The sequence below is a fragment of the Sinocyclocheilus rhinocerous genome, unplaced genomic scaffold (assembly GCF_001515625.1).
Source record: "Sinocyclocheilus rhinocerous isolate Xijiao unplaced genomic scaffold, SAMN03320098_v1.1 scaffold366, whole genome shotgun sequence".
Lineage (NCBI taxonomy): Eukaryota > Metazoa > Chordata > Actinopteri > Cypriniformes > Cyprinidae > Sinocyclocheilus > Sinocyclocheilus rhinocerous.
In genome coordinates, this window is record NW_015660877.1 from 584106 (window position 1) to 599959 (window position 15854).

At 37.7% G+C, this 15854-nt stretch overlaps 1 protein-coding gene across 4 annotated transcripts in view; it reads left to right on the forward strand.

Annotated features, from left to right (window-relative positions):
* LOC107725481 (phosphatase and actin regulator 2) overlaps positions 1–15854 on the forward strand; it is a 39264-nt gene that overhangs the window by 9300 nt on the left and 14110 nt on the right. For 3 of the 4 annotated variants that reach the window (XM_016534749.1, XM_016534748.1, XM_016534751.1), the window contains 2 exons: positions 15041–15208; positions 15517–15591. In XM_016534749.1, coding sequence (XP_016390235.1) covers positions 15041–15208; positions 15517–15591 — 243 coding nt within the window. Of the gene's footprint in view, positions 1–6868; positions 7147–15040; positions 15209–15516; positions 15592–15854 lie in introns of those variants that run through there. The other variant, XM_016534750.1, reaches the window with a different exon arrangement.

A 15854-nucleotide genomic window follows, 5' to 3' on the forward strand; every position in this document is an offset into this window, starting at 1 on the left:
CATCCTCAAGCCTTCGCCGCTCTTCCTGCCGTGCACCACTGCAGAGAAGAAGGCTGCGAGAGCACCACAGGAAGTGAGGAGAGAGAGTGAATGAGAGTCAGAGAGAGAGAGGGAGGGAGAGAGGGAATCAGAGAGAAACGGTGAGAAAGGAAACTGAGGACCATCTCACTGGAGCAGTTGATTTTTTTGATTATCCTTCCAGTCATGGAACATGCCTGTAAGTCTTCAACATTTTGACACAAGTGTGTATGTGTGCATGTAGATAGATATAGTACTCTGCTTAAAAGAGTTCAGAAAGTTTCTTTCATTTTTATTAGGCTTCATACTGATTAGGTTATTTGGTTAAAATAGCATATTATGAGTGTTTTAGTTTGAAGAAGAGTGTTAGATTCTCATGGTGTGATATTGATGGTTTGTTGACACATGCACTCTTGCACGCTCTTTTACGTACCTCACATTGTATTGATGTTTTCATTATCGGCTCACATTCTGGGAATCCAGCTAGCGTGATGGTTAATCATTGAATAAACACACACAGGCTAAGCGCTGGTGCTGTATTACTGTCCTATTTTTGGTCCATGTCTTGAGATGTTCCGATTGGATTTGCAATGCTTTTTGTGTGTCATAGCATGGAAATGCTGCTAGTAGGTTCGGTCCCTCATTCTGTCGTTTATTTTTTGGCAGCAAAGAGGAAATCTGACACCGATATCATTTGTCTGTGACTCTGTGTATAGTAAAGTGAAAATCTGACAGGAACTGCGGTATTACTTTGATTGTAACATCACAGGTGTCACGTATACTAAAACAGAGCAGAAGTTTGTCTGTTGCCAATCAAGATCCAGCTGCTTAGATATCATGTTTTCCCACCTGAAATACATTCTGAAGTCTTATGTGCATGTATATGTGCGTGATTGTGGCTCACACAAACTATACAGGAGAACCTCCCTCTGGATATTTTGCAAAGCAAATTCGTATTTGTTTGGGATTGGTTTGCAAAAACTTTCAGATTTGGGGTTTACATACGAGCAGGGTTATTCTTTCATGGCAGGAATTGAGATGTGGGTCATTCATGCTGTGAAAAAGTTAGTCACAGATAGGGTTGCAAAGGGATGGAAAATGTCCGGTAAATTTCCGGAAACTTTCCAAAAATCCCTGGAATGTTTCCAAAATTTCTGGAATATGTCCAAAATTTACTGGAAAATTTCCACCTTTTTGCAACCCTAGTCACAGAGTTACTGAGTGGATCTGCTGTATCAGTGGAAATGCACAGGAAATGAGGTATAAGCTGTTTTTGAAAAAAAAATAAGAGCCATGTGACTGCCTGTTATTGATTTGTTGGAGGTGAGGTTCGTAATACGTGTAAGAATTTTAAAATAAAACACCTTAGAGTAAGTTAAATGTTTATCTTCTTGTTTGTACTCCACATGCAACCCAACAATTCAGAAATGCTGTGAAAATGTCTGTTAAACAGTGAATGAAAAAAAGTTTTTATCACACAAGAGATATCAACAGTCTAATAAAAGGTGTTTTATTTTACATGGAGTGGGTCTGCTTGTGGGGGCAGCCATATTGAGATCACATGAATACTACTCCTATTCCCTCAGTAATGCCTGACACTTTTTCTCACTTTTACACACTGTAAAAATGATATGATCAATTAAGTCATGGCAACATATGTTTTTCCATTTCTTAAACCAATTTCTTCTTCATTTTTTAAGTTATACAAGAATAACTTTTCAAAATGACCTGAATTGAAATGACTTGTACAGCCAATTTGATTCCACTTAAAAATTTAAAACAGAAAGTAAACTTTTTTTTATATGTTGCTACATTCTTGTTGCTAGTTGTTAGTAAAACTCCAAGATGATTTCTATATCAGCCAGCGACACATACTCTAAATGGCAGAGTATAAAATAACATGAAGCAGTAGTTAGTAGCTTTGAAAATGAACTAGTATATATTGATATTTACAATATGTCTATACGTCTACTTTACAAAGTGCAAAAAGGAAGAAAAACTTACAGCTTACTAATGTGCATGTGCTATTTATGCCCTTTATCTTTATAAAGTGTACACTTACCGCTGTATACAGTACCTGTATCCTGTCAAATAAATCTGATGTAATTATGTGTTTAACTGAAGGATATAGGACTGCACCCCGTCATTACACCTAATGAGTTTTTCCTTACGTTTTAGTGTCCTGGTAATACCTCTTATCATTGTGCAAGTCTCCCCTCAGCAGGTGAACAGTGTTAGTCCTCCCAATGTTGGGAGCATAATCAGTGTCTGTTTCCCTGCTTGGTGAAACTTAATGCTCTCCACTCCCCCTGCGATGTACTATTATTAAATGTCCCAGATTTCCAAATAAGAGCCATCCGTGCTGGGGAAAATCACTTACAGGCAGGATGTCAAGTATTGATCGACAAGGTTTGCCATACCTTGTTGTGCTCCATCATTGGGTAAACAGCCCAACAGGAGCCAGTTGTCTACAAAAACATTTCCAGCAATGCATCGTCTGGTGGTTTGTGCAGGCCATATCTGAAATTGTATTTTTAGGTGATGCTTGGTTAAAAAAACTGCTTAAGTCTCATGCATCATAATTAAAGAAACATGCATGAGACGATTATCTTTAGATCTTGCTTAAATTTGCAGAGTTGATTCTGTGGTTTAGATATTTGCATATCATGATGAGGTGCAAGAATCTTGACACGCTATAACTTTTCTCTGGGTTTAGAGTTAATAAATAAATAATCTGAGCAGAGGAAAGAACTAAATGGCATCACTTAAACAATAATTGGCTGCTATTTTGTGCTGAGATTGGCAGTTAATAATTAATGAGCTTTTCCTACGTTGTTTCCAGTGATGTTGCATTTAAGTTTTGGTCCTTGCACCCATTTAGGGGACTTGAAGTGATCATTTTGATCAGCACCCATTACCTTTAACAATATAAGGAGGGTAGGAGGATAGTGGTAGATGAGCTGATGAGCAGTATGTCTATGAGTATTAAAGACATAGACATTGTATCAACATTTGAGGGTTGTGTTTGTTTTGATGGGTTGCAAAGAGATCCGCTTTGCCGTTATTAGCTGTATGCCATTACTGTCTCCCCATATGCACTTAGGCTACACTCTAGAGCAAATGGACAGATTTTTCTCTCTACACAAAGTCCAGACGTCTGCCTCTTGGGATATCGGACTACACTGGAATTCAGATGAAGCTTCTCAAATGTTCTCAAAAGAGTTCAGGTAGGGCATGTGGACAAACAATCGTGCCAGTAAGTGAATTCACTTCATTTGATTGAACAGATTTACGTATTGTGATGAAAGTTCCTGACATTCTGAGCGGCGCTGGCAGTGATTCACAGTTTAAAGGATCAAATAGCATCACAATACATGCAAAACCATTCACAAGCCATATACCACCCCTGAGCTGTAAGTAGAAATGTGTGTGTTTTACCCAAATGAGACATTTGCATTCAGACTGCATGCACTTGGTCAATAGATGGCAGCGTTCTCCGGGAATAGTGTCAGGATATGAGGAGGTGTGTTGTGATTTGGTGACTCGCCATATGCCCCTTCTGTTTTTAAACCTGTGCAGATGCATGTCAGGAACTCATTATAGAATACCGTGATTCACTTCTTTTGTATGCATACTAATGTAGCCACCTTGAATAGTTTTCCAGATATATTCTTTAGCATGGAGATATTCATCACATTATTTTCAAGGCTATTAAGCTAAAAATAAACAGGTTGTTTGGCACAATCACAAATTGTGTCTCTATATTAAGGTGTATTTCACCTCTGCAGATACATGGAAAATCAAGATGATCTTGAATGGATGTGCCCTTACAGCTGTATTGTTTTGGCTGTGTGTCAATCATTTGTGATGTGATATGTGATGTGTATGAAAGTGGGTTATCAGAGTACACAAGGTTCTCTGTCAGTGTTAACTGAACAGATGAAGACAGACTATGATATCAGACTGACATGCCACTCTGACCACACACAGGCCATTTAGGGCTTTTGCTAACCCCAGCAAAAGAAAAAAAGGGGTGACATAGTAAGACTAGCTATATAAAAATGTATATAGTAAGTCTTAGTACATAGTAAGTTTAGTTTTATATATATATATATATATACACATTATACATAATGTGGATTACAAGAATTTTAATTTAGACTAAAGTTAGCTCCCATAATGGGTCCCGACCCCCTGGTTGAGAAGCACTGCTTTAGATTAGAGCTAGCTGTATACAGTGTGTCTAGCTGTAGGAAACCGTTAACTTTCACTTAGTTCACTTAGTAGCTCTGCATTTTTTGGTTTCCCCTATTTGGGTTTGAGACCGTTATACTAAACCACTATACTACTTGGTCACCCCTCTTGAATAAAAAATTATAATTCCACACATTCAATAACAAAACCATTACTATAAAATAAGAAAGATTGCATGAACAAAGATTACACCAACAAATCACACTATTTCCAGCTGCTTGTACTCAGGGCTGTGGTGTTATGATGGTAAGGAGGACCTTCAGGAAGAGGGGAAGGGGTGGAGAGCTCATACTTGATGAGAACATTCAGCTTTGCTGTGTGCAAAACAATAGCTCACATTGCCAGAGTAGACTTGTTTTCGTAAGGCTTCCTGCTTTGAATCCCACCCACCACTTTTGCTTTGGAGGGGGGGGCTAATCTGTGGGGCTTTTGGCCTCTTTTGACGAAAGCAAAGCATTAGCTGCAAACAAAGATTATAGCAATGTTAGTATTTGTTGGTATAAAACCTTTGTTATTGCAAAAATGCTCATTCTCATGGGACGCAAAGGAGAAATGGAACCAGAGGTTCATAGTGTGTCCTTTTGACTTCCCTTTTTATGCAAAATAAATAAAGTGCTAACTTTCGTAGAACTTTGACATTCAAAAGACTATGTATAGTGTCATATAAGTGAGACTGGGGCTAGTTCAATCAATCAATCAATGACATGTTTTTAATTACACAAATGTGTGTTTTCGCTAGCAGTGATTTTATATGTTGGGTTCAAACTCCTAAAATGGTCAAACCTTGAAAATGGTCTCATTGTGAACAATAAAACCTCAACCTCGCATTTAGTCAGACATGGATAGGCTATTTTCATTCAGGTCAGGATGGGGCAAGTTGTCACAGGTTTTAAATGTTATACATTTGTAGTATTTATTATTTAAAATACAATGGCCAATACTATTTTTGTATTTTAATGGTTACTTTTCGCTGTTTCATAAAATAATTAGTTTAATTTTTTTTAACCATTTAAATTTTCCTGAGAGCATATTATTAAATACTATTTAATGGTGTGCACAACATGCCCCGCTCTTGAAGGTCAGTGTTAAGGTATGTGTCTTTCCAGAAACTGACTGACTCACTGGAGTAAAAGTAGTGTTATGCAAGATGATCATGTCTTGAAATCATCAGTAATGAATGATCTTTAGTTTTTATACATTATGAATATTTGATACAGCTTTATTGATAGCCTACTCTCTTTGGTTAGATGATATACAAGTCAGGGAAACATTTTCACTGTCATTTCTTGATCAAAAATATTGTGATGGTTAGCAACAGATATTTACAACAGAATAAACCATGTTTTATTTTCATATTAATACAGTAAAGCAGTGGTCAAAAATAGCAAGGACACTCCTGATCTAGTATTTTCTAATGATCATGTCACTTTTGGCCAACACATTATTACCCACATACATTTCCATGCTTTAAAAGGGTCATATGATGCTGCTAAAAAGAACATTATTTTGTGTATTTGGTGTAATGAAATGTTTATGCGGTTTAAGGTTAAAAAAACACATTATTTTCCACATACTGTACATTATTGTTTCTCCTCTATGCCTCGCCTTTCTGAAACGCGTCGATTTTTACAAAGCTCATCGGTCTGAAAAAAGCGAGGTGTGCTGGAGAAATGACAAACAACAAGCGCTTCTCTACACTGCCCAAAACTCGCGTTTGAATCATCAGTGGCAAATGATAAAAGAAAACGTACTTACGTGAGTCAGAACTGCCGGCATTTTAGTCTAACGTTACTCTCCCAGGATCAGTAAACAGTCCTCCATAAAATGTGCTGCACACATCTGAATATTTGGGTTGAAGTGTTCTGGAACAGTGTTGTAAATACAACTTAACCACTGATTTCTAGTCGTGTCCATTTTTGGAAGGCCAAACAAAGTAGTTTCGCTTTCACAACGAAACACACAGCGTCACACACGGCGGCCTAGAGTGAGCGGAGGCCGGCTTGAGTGAGCGGCTGCGGGCGGGCTTGAGAATGGTGATTTCGACGAAGGAGCGTCCGGAAGGACATGTGACGGCTCCGGGCTGGACTCCGCTTCGTCCACGGTGAAAGCTGATCCGGTGATCCACAGCACTAAGTTGATGTATTTCCTCAGCGACCAGCACGGATCAGCTCCAGGCATGACGAAGCGGATATCGTCCTCTTTTGGAAGGCCAAACAAAGTAGTTTCGCTTTCACAACGAAACACACAGCGCCTTCACGACATGGCGGCGGCGGCAACAATACTACAGCGAGAATAAAAGTTACGCCGCCTTTCTTCCTGTGAACATTTGGGCGGAGTTATGCAAATCTTCCCACATCGTGATGTAGACATGTGGGGGCGTGTTAGAACGAGCCGTTTTAGGTAGGCGTGGTTGACTCTTAACTTTTATAAAGAATATCTCTTTGGATTTGAGACTTTAGTCTTTGCAACTTTACAGATCTTCTTTATGGACCAAGAGCTTGTAACACTCCAAAGAGAAAGGAAAAATTGAAATCGCATCATATGACCCCTTTAAGCAGGGCTGAAGCAAGGAGGGGCTTGAAACTTCCTCCTTATGGCCCCTGACTGCTTACAATCTGCAAAAAAGGAATGACAGGCATTTCAATCCGGAGACTCAAGAGTTCGATTGCGTGTCTTGCGACTTCACAACGTATGGAAAAGTTCTTTTGAGAAGCAGCTCTCAGAGTTGGAGGAGTGAAATGAGTCTCCTGTTATGTCGATCGAGTGGGCTTTGTTGCACAAGTTCTTGGGGCGTCGTATGATTTTTGTTTAGCGGCCCATTGAAGATCGACATGGGCCAGACATCTGTCTCCAGCTTGTCTCAGAGAGCGAGCGGTAAGTGTCTGGAAGGGCTTGTTCTTCATTCACCGACCCGCTGTTTACTCACCCGCACCGCTATCTCAATCAATGCTCAGGGAGGGAAGACGTGACTAGTTGAGTCAGTTTCCGCGGCGAATCAAGTTCATTGTCAAGTCTGATACTTGCACGTGATGCGACGAACTAAAAGACTGCTATTATAATATTAGAAGCTAGCGCGTGGATTTTGGTTTGTCGCGTGCAGTGCAAGCGATCAACAAGTGGGACTTTGTCAAGCGCATCTTTCGCGAATTTTAGGCGTTTGTGTTGATGGATTAGTTAACAGTAACATCTTTACTTGATAAGGACGAAGAAACATAAATGTACTGGCTCGTGCATTCAGGAAATGATTGTTTCACTCTGTTCTTTTGCTCACATGTTGTTTGTCGTAATATGTGCTGTCAAGGCGATGCGCTGTTAGAAATGTACTTCCTAATTCGTGTCAGTGCATAGTGTAAAAAAAATGTGAGTAATTTTAACGGGGAAAAAAACGTTGTAAATCGATACCGTTTAAACGTGTTACTTAGTTAACTAAGTTACTGTACTAAAACAATACATGCACGTTTAGGCTACTTAAAATTCATGCAAAGCATATTACAATGTTATTTTAAGTATAGATTACCTTAGCATTTATGGTGGACTTTTATATTAGAAAGGGGCATTCCCAGAATTGCGTGCATGAACTTGAACACTTGATCAGATTGTTTTGTTAATTGTTTTGCATTATTTTACTGTTTTGTGTTTGTGTGAATGACACTTTGCTAATTTGTTATTATTGGCTCTTCATCACGTGGCCTTCCATTGTTCTACATCCTGTATTAATGCATTTTACACAAACAATCAAATATAAGTATATTTTTAATAAACTGGCATGCTATTTCATCCTGCAATAATTGTAAAATCACTTTTTCATAGTAAAAAAGTGATGAATGGCAGTTACTGCCATTTTTTAACTGTAAATTTAACAAAGCAGTCCACAGTGCAGTTGTGTTATTCATGATCAAAACCCAAGTCTAAATTGCAGGTTTACTGGTTTTGGTTTCATTTGATACAAGATAAGTTCATGTTCAACTTCTCTGGAGACTGGTGAGACTGATAGTGTTGAGTTTAAGCTATTTAAAAAAAAAGCAGCAACAGTGACAGAAACGTCTAAGTATGCACCACAGTCAAGTTTCAATAACTACAATTCCAAGCAAGTACTTCACAATGCAGTGTTATTGTAATCTTAAGCTTCTTTCTGCATCAAATGTTGGATCACGAGCCACTACCTTCATTTCCCCATACTTTCCATTATTGCCAGAGTGCTGGGATATAAAAGCTTCTGTTGCTATCAGTTTACCAGCTCTCAAAAGAAGGTTGATCAGATGTTATTTGTGTGTCCTCATGAACAGCATGCTTATTATGTTTTAAATAAGACTGAATCATGTTTTAAATTGTTTTGATTTCATTTGGAATGTATAGCAATTGACTGGATGTGAAAGGCCACAGAAATGAATGAAAATAAATGAATGATCTCTACCTCTATTAATTAGATCCAGAAATAATCAGCACTATTTTTGTCTTGGGTCCATTTTTTAATAGTTTTATAGGAAAGGCTATTACAAACATCTCCTTTCTGTAAATAGAGGAACAAAGTGTTGAGTGAAATTGGCCTATTGTTTTTTTTCATTGGTATTATGAGGAACTGAGGCTGTGGGATTAGCCTATGCTGCAAGCAATTATTAATACAAAGCTAGGTTTAGCATTTGCTGTAGGCTTAATGCACTATACAGGATGTCAAAAAACAGGCTACAATCACTCAGTTGAAGAGTAAATTTAAAACGGTAGTAACTGACGACTTTAACACTCATTTGTTTGACTTTTCAGCATTACAGACTTAAAACATTGAGATAATGAACTAATTATCAGCATGAGTGGCGTTTTTAGCCATCACAGATCTCTACAGCTTCTTTGTCTTTATATTTAGAAGCATAAGGCAAGTCAAATGTGTGATTGTTCTGTAAGAAATATGCTGTCAAGGATGTTGATATGAGCTGCACTGCAATATGACTCCTGTGAACTTTTTAACCCTTAAGTCTCACATGGCTTCTTTGGAAGCCTTGGAGGTTTGAATAACTGATGCCTTTTGTTTTCTGGTCATCATGATTATTTGTCATGTTTCATGCATTTTCAGTGGCCTCCCTTTATAAAGAAGAAGTGAGCAATTCAGTCAACTGTACAACCTCAAATGTGATATAGTATATGCAGCAAATTTGCCATAATGTGGATCTGAATGTTATAGTAAAAATTGTTCTGTATATTTTTCAGACTTTTGGTGATATGCAGTGTATATGTTTGCTTGTTTCATTCAGACAGCCATTTTAGCAGTGGCTGAGAGTTCAAGGGGAGTTTGTATGAATTCTCGCTTCCTTCCTTTTTTTTTTTTTTTGCAAAACTCATTCTCAGAATGAATTGAACTCAGAAACTCCATTTAAGTTGAAAAATGAGAGGGTGTTTTCACATGTAGTTTATTTGAGCCCTCCAAATGCTCTCGGAGCGGTTCAGCACATATATGTGAACAAACCAAGTGATCTCAGACCCCCTAAAAGGACCCAAAAGTAAACCATGCTCAAACCACCTCCAGAGGTTGAGGTCCCCGGTCCACTTTACATTTCACGTCGACATGTATACCTGGAGGCTTGGGTAAAAGTTGCATGTGTGTATAAAAGACCTGCGTCTTGCGTCTCTCTTTACAAGCAATAGAGCTGTGAGTTTAGTTACTTTTGAATATATCAGTTTTACCCACTCATTGCTGAGAAATATAATGTAGTGATTCAGTATCAAAACTATTTTATTAATAAAATTCGAGGGGCATCTTGACAAGTTTCTGTGCTCCTGAATAGGGCTGGGCAAAAAAATAGATTTTTCGATATATCGTTTTTTAAAATGTGGTCGATTCAATATCGATTCTCAAAGGCCACGAATCGATTTTTTTCTATATTTATTTCCACAAACATTGAACATAAGATTTACGTTAATCTTATTACTAGTCTAATCCACTAGATGTCACCCCCTTATTTGCCTTGCGTGATGTTACAACGGAGAGTCCATCATTCATTCATTGCTTAAAGGGGTCATATGATGCAATTTCATTTTTTCCTTTCTCTTTGGAGTGTTACAAGCTCTTGGTGCATAAAGAACATGTTACAGCTAATGCTGTAAGATTTTATGTTTGTTTTGTCTTAAACGTAAAATAACCTGATCCTGTTTGATCAAGGCATGCGACTGTTCTGACTTGTCCAATTTTCAGCATCAGTTTTTCATCTTGCATCAAAATTCTGTCTATTCATTGTATGCATTTGAAATATAGAGTTGGGTTTTGTTTTATTGTACCCAAGTGTACCTAAAATAAAAAGTGTTTAATATACAGGTTTGTGGCTCTTACTTTCCTTTTATTAATTTACCATTTGTAATCTTATGTTCACTGTTAATTTTTTATAAATATAGGATTTGTATTAAATCTATATTCATATAGTCAAATCGAATCGAGAATCGAATTGAAATCGAATATCCAATCGAAAATCGAAATCGAATCGAATTGAGAGCTTGAAAATCGAAATCGAATCGAATTGGAACATCTGAATCAATACCCAGCCCTACTCCTGAATATTTCTCTGTGTGCGCAGCGCAGTCTCTAAAACTGTGTGAGAGTGATGTATGTGTGTGTGCGTATACGTAGTTAACCATATTTTGGGGACAATTTTGTAAGTGAGTAAACCTGACAAAAACAATCTCCAAAAATGTCCCTTTGGGAATGTCCTTATTTGTAAAACAGGTATAAAAATAAAGTGACCAAGGGTTTTTTTTATTGTAAAAATGCAGAAAGTTTTCTGTGAGGGTTAGTTGTGGGTTGGGATTATCTTATAAAATCTATAACTATCTGTATATAAAAGCAGTAGAAGTCTATGTAAAGTCCCCATTTAGATAGCTAAGTAAACGTGTGTGATTGTCAATGATAGCAGCACATTAATATAGAATGGTGATTAAACTGACTTGGACCTGTGCATTAAAACGTTTTAACACCTGCCAGCCAATCAGAATCAAGTATTCAGACAGACCATGGTATAATATTATAGAATTCTTTAGAAAAAATCAGTAATCACTAAAACTTAACAATGAAATATGGCTTGTTGTGAATTAAAAAAAAAAAGTTAGGAACAAAGAAACATTTTACAACTGAGACTGACATCTCTTCCTCACCCCCTTCCCTGTCCACTTCATTTTTCACATTTTCCAGGTCAGACTCCAGCTGCTCCAGCTCCAGATTCCACTGCTGTGAAGAAGCTGGGGTCTGAGTTCTTAAGTTGTTGTGTGAACAAGAAAGAGTCTGAAATCACATCAGTGCTGAAGAGGACAAAGAAAAGAACTGGGTTCTCTTTTGAGTCCACCATATTGTGAACACCATAAGGACTGATGTCACTTTCGGCAGCTTCCCTTTCTGGTTCACTTTAAGTGAACTGGGTTTAGTTCTTTTAAAACTAACAATGAGGGAAACACCCTGAGACTATTATAACATGTTTGTCTTAATGCTTTATTTTTTAAAAACAATTCATGCAACTATAAAGTGCATAAATCAAACTGGCATCATGTACAGTATTTCAACTTTAGCTCTACTTTTATTCTGCAGTATCCACACCTGTTCATCTGTGCTCTTCAAATTAATTCTTCTTGCTCCGTTGTAAAGCGGTGTCCTCTTTGTTTTAAATGTGCTTGATCCTCTGAGGTTTGATCTCGGGGACTGTGCTCATCACTGGGAGTTCTGGGGGTAACACATTCTATTAATAATCCAATCAGAGGCCAACTGCCTGTTGACAGGCCAATGAAGTCTAGGGTGAGTGGCTCCTTGGGGAGAATTGATTAGTAAAGAGGCGCTGTGGCATCCTCATGATGGTGGTGAAAAGACCACAGACATGTCGTCTAGCACATTCCTGTCACATGTGTTTGGTAAGGAATTCCCTCAGTGCAGTGTGAAAAACTTCATGTTTGGGTTTCACACATTTCTATGTGGAAAAATATCCTGTTTGCTGGTTGGTCAGTTTTTGGACTCCTAGAGATGTTTCGTGATGCATGTGGAAGCAATGTGTGTTTGGCAGCCACATAAGTGTGGTGTACTGATGTGTGGCAGAAGCTTACACTCTTAAAAATAAAGGTTTCAAAATAAGGTTTTCATAGCAACACTCCCCAACAAACCTTTCAGTGAACACTTCTTTGAGGAACCATTTTTTTTTTTAGTGTGAAAAACATTTTAATCACCTGTAGAACCTTTTTCAAATATAAAGAACCTTTTGTGCAATGGAAAGATTCCGTGGATGTTAAAGGGTTAGTTCACCCCAAAATAAAAATTCTGTCATTAATTACTCACCCTCATGTCGTTCTAAACCCATACAACCTTCGTTCATCTTCAGAACACAAATTAAGATATTTTTGATGGAATCTGAGAGCTCTATGACCCTGCATAGACAGCAATGCAACTGAAATGTTCCCAGGTCCAGAAATGTAGTAAGGACATCGGTAAAACAGTCCATGTGACATCAGTGGTTCAACTTCAATTTTGCGAAGCTACAAGAAAACTTTTTGTGTGCAATGAAAACAAAAATAACGTCATTTATTTAACAATTTCTCTCCCCCGAATTACGACTTCCGCCATCAACATAATCAGTGTTGTTTACGTTTGGGGTGTGAAAGCGTGCGCATGAACGTGATCTGCGTAATCAGCGTTGTTTACGCTTGGGGGGAAAGCGTGCATATGCATTGTGATACTCTCCAAAATGGCAAAAGATAGTAACTCGGGGGAGAAGAGTTGTTGAATAAAGTTGTTATTTTTGTGTTCTTTGTGCACAAAAAGTATTCTCGTAGCTTCGCAAAATTGAAGTGGATCCACTGATGTCACATGGACTGTTTTTACCGATGTCCGTACTACGTTTCTGGACCTGGGAACATTACAGTTGCGTTGCTGTCTATGGGAGGGTCAGAGAGCTCTCAGATTCCATCAAAAATATCTTAATTTGTCTTAATCTTAAGGTTTTATGGGTTTGGAACGACATGAGGGTGAATAATTAATGACAGAATTTTCATTTTGGGGTGAACTAAACCTAAAGCTTCTTCATGGAACCGCAGATGCCAATAAAGGATCTTGATTTTTAAGAGCGTAGTTTTGGAGCTTGAGCCTATTTCTGCTGCATGTCATAGGGGTAAAATATTCTGTTGGTCCGTTTAACAACATAATCTTTTGGTTATCCACTATAGACTCCTATGAAACAACATTTAATAAATAATAGAATGAACCATAACCAGAACGTCAGTTGAAGCAACATTCTACGATGATTTTGAGAAAGGACAGTTGTGCAAATTGAAAGACTGCTAAGTTTGTCTCTCTTTTTGTTTGTAAATTAGTTAGCTTGTGTTTTGACAGTATAATCAGAAACAAGTGATAAAATCTCATAGTTGAGATGCAAGAGTCAGGAAGTTACTGTCTCCTGAGCATTTGAAGGGATAGTTTTCGAAATATGAGAAGTTACTCAACCTTATGTCATTCCAAGCATCACTAAAAAAAATTGGTGGTGGATTTATTCTGAAATCTTCACTCATAAATTGCTCATAAATTTTACAAAAAATGACTAAGAAATGACAAGTAACATTGAATTATGATGTCGTTTAGGCGTGTGTAAATGCTCTCGTGATCATTTTACACTTCATCACTTCACTTCTTCAGGTGGGCCTGTGACTTTACTAAGGTCTGCTGTTCTGTTGGATTATGTTTGATGAACGGGTTTAATATCTCTTTGCGTAGGCCATGTGGAAAAGCTGCACCTCTCTGTCAGAATCTGTTCTTTTTGCAAGCCAAGAAGAAATGATATAGTGGTGGGGTGGAAGAGAGTTCAGTTCTTGGCTGAATCACAAACCTTAAACCTTAAGTGAGCATCTAACCTAAAATAATCAATCGGTTCTGTGATTAAGGGTCTCGGTTGACTCATTTGCATATGCTTGTAGCAGACACCTTCTACAAACACTTTCTTGACTTCCATTCCTCTTTTAAAGATTTAGAAACACAAATCCCAGTTTTTAAAAACATATTATATAAACTCTATTAGTTATTGTAAGAAAAAAAAGATCAAATAAGTAGGCCTATATGGTGTTTTTCAGTTTATGGAAAATAAATGTTTATCAGTAACTACAAACCAACATGCTACATTTACTGTAAATATATTTCAACACCATTAGCCATTCATTCAGAATTTTGGTGACAGGGTTGCCGAATATACTGTATACAGTATTTCTACATGCACGTACAGTACAGTACATTGCGGTTCTCTTACACTACCAGTCTCTTATGCTGACCAAAGCTGCATTTATTTGATAAAAATACAGTAAAATATTGTTAAATACAATTAAAACTTCTGTTTTCTATTTTAATATATTTTAAAATGTCATTTTTAATTATTTGGTGAATGGAAAGTTCAAAAGAACAGCATTTATTTGAAATATAAATATTTTGTAACATTAGGTCTTTACAGTTGAATAAAAATTATTAATTTAAATAAATTAAATATCTTCCTCAAAACTTTTGATCAGTGACCTGTGGTTGGCAATCAATGTTCTCTGAAGGTAAGACTCTTCTAAAGCCTGTTTTTGTATGCTGTTTGTGGAAAGAGACCGCTAGTTCTTGTTGCTTAAGGGTGCCCTAATGTCTGTTGTTATGGTCAGAAACATTCATTCACACAAGTATTTCCTGTTATAAAAACCAGGTGGCAGTTTTCCATTGTTCAGGGGTCAGCTCAGTTTTTTTTTTATTCAGCTCATTCAAAATTGTGTTCTTGCTGCGATTCACTTTTAGTGGATGGACTGGAAAAATCTTCTCTGGCCAACTGTGATGTGGTGGTGGGAAGCTCGCAGTCTCCTCAGCTGAAAGGAAAAGGGAAGCTCTCTTCTCTGGGCAAGATCTTTAAACCTTGGAAATGGAGAAAGAAGAGAACCAGTGATAAGTTCCAGGACCTCTCAAAAGGTATATCCCTATTTATTAATAGCAGTTTGCTCAAAAGTTTATGCTTAGAACAACACATCCAACTATGTATATTCAGAATGCAGTCTTTCAGTGATACCCTCTTGGCTTTTCATGATGCTCCCTCACAATTTTATGAAAGTTACATCATCCAGTATGACATTCAGTTGGTCATTATGTTGGATGGATCATAAAATGTATTACACATATTACAGCCGACAGCAGCCTGCACTTTCACTGAACTCTGTGAACCATAAAGTGGCCTAAATATAATGATATCTTGATATGTTCTCTCTCCTTCATCTTTATAGTTCTGGAGAGGAAAATATCCACCAGGCAAACTCGAGAAGAACTCATAAGAAAAGGTGTCCTTATTCCAGACCAAGGTGAGATTTTAAATAAAGTGAATGTGTGACTTTAAGTGTATTAAGTATTAAGTGACGTGACATGTGGCCAAGTATGGTGACCCATACTTGGAATTAGTGCTCTGCATTTATCCCATCCAAAGTGCACACACACAGCAGTGAACACACACACACCGTGAACACACACCCGGAGCAGTGGGCAGCCATTTATGCTGCGGCGCCCGGGGAGCAGTTGGGGGTTCGGTGCCTTGCTCAAGAGCACCTCATTCGTGGTATTGAAGGTG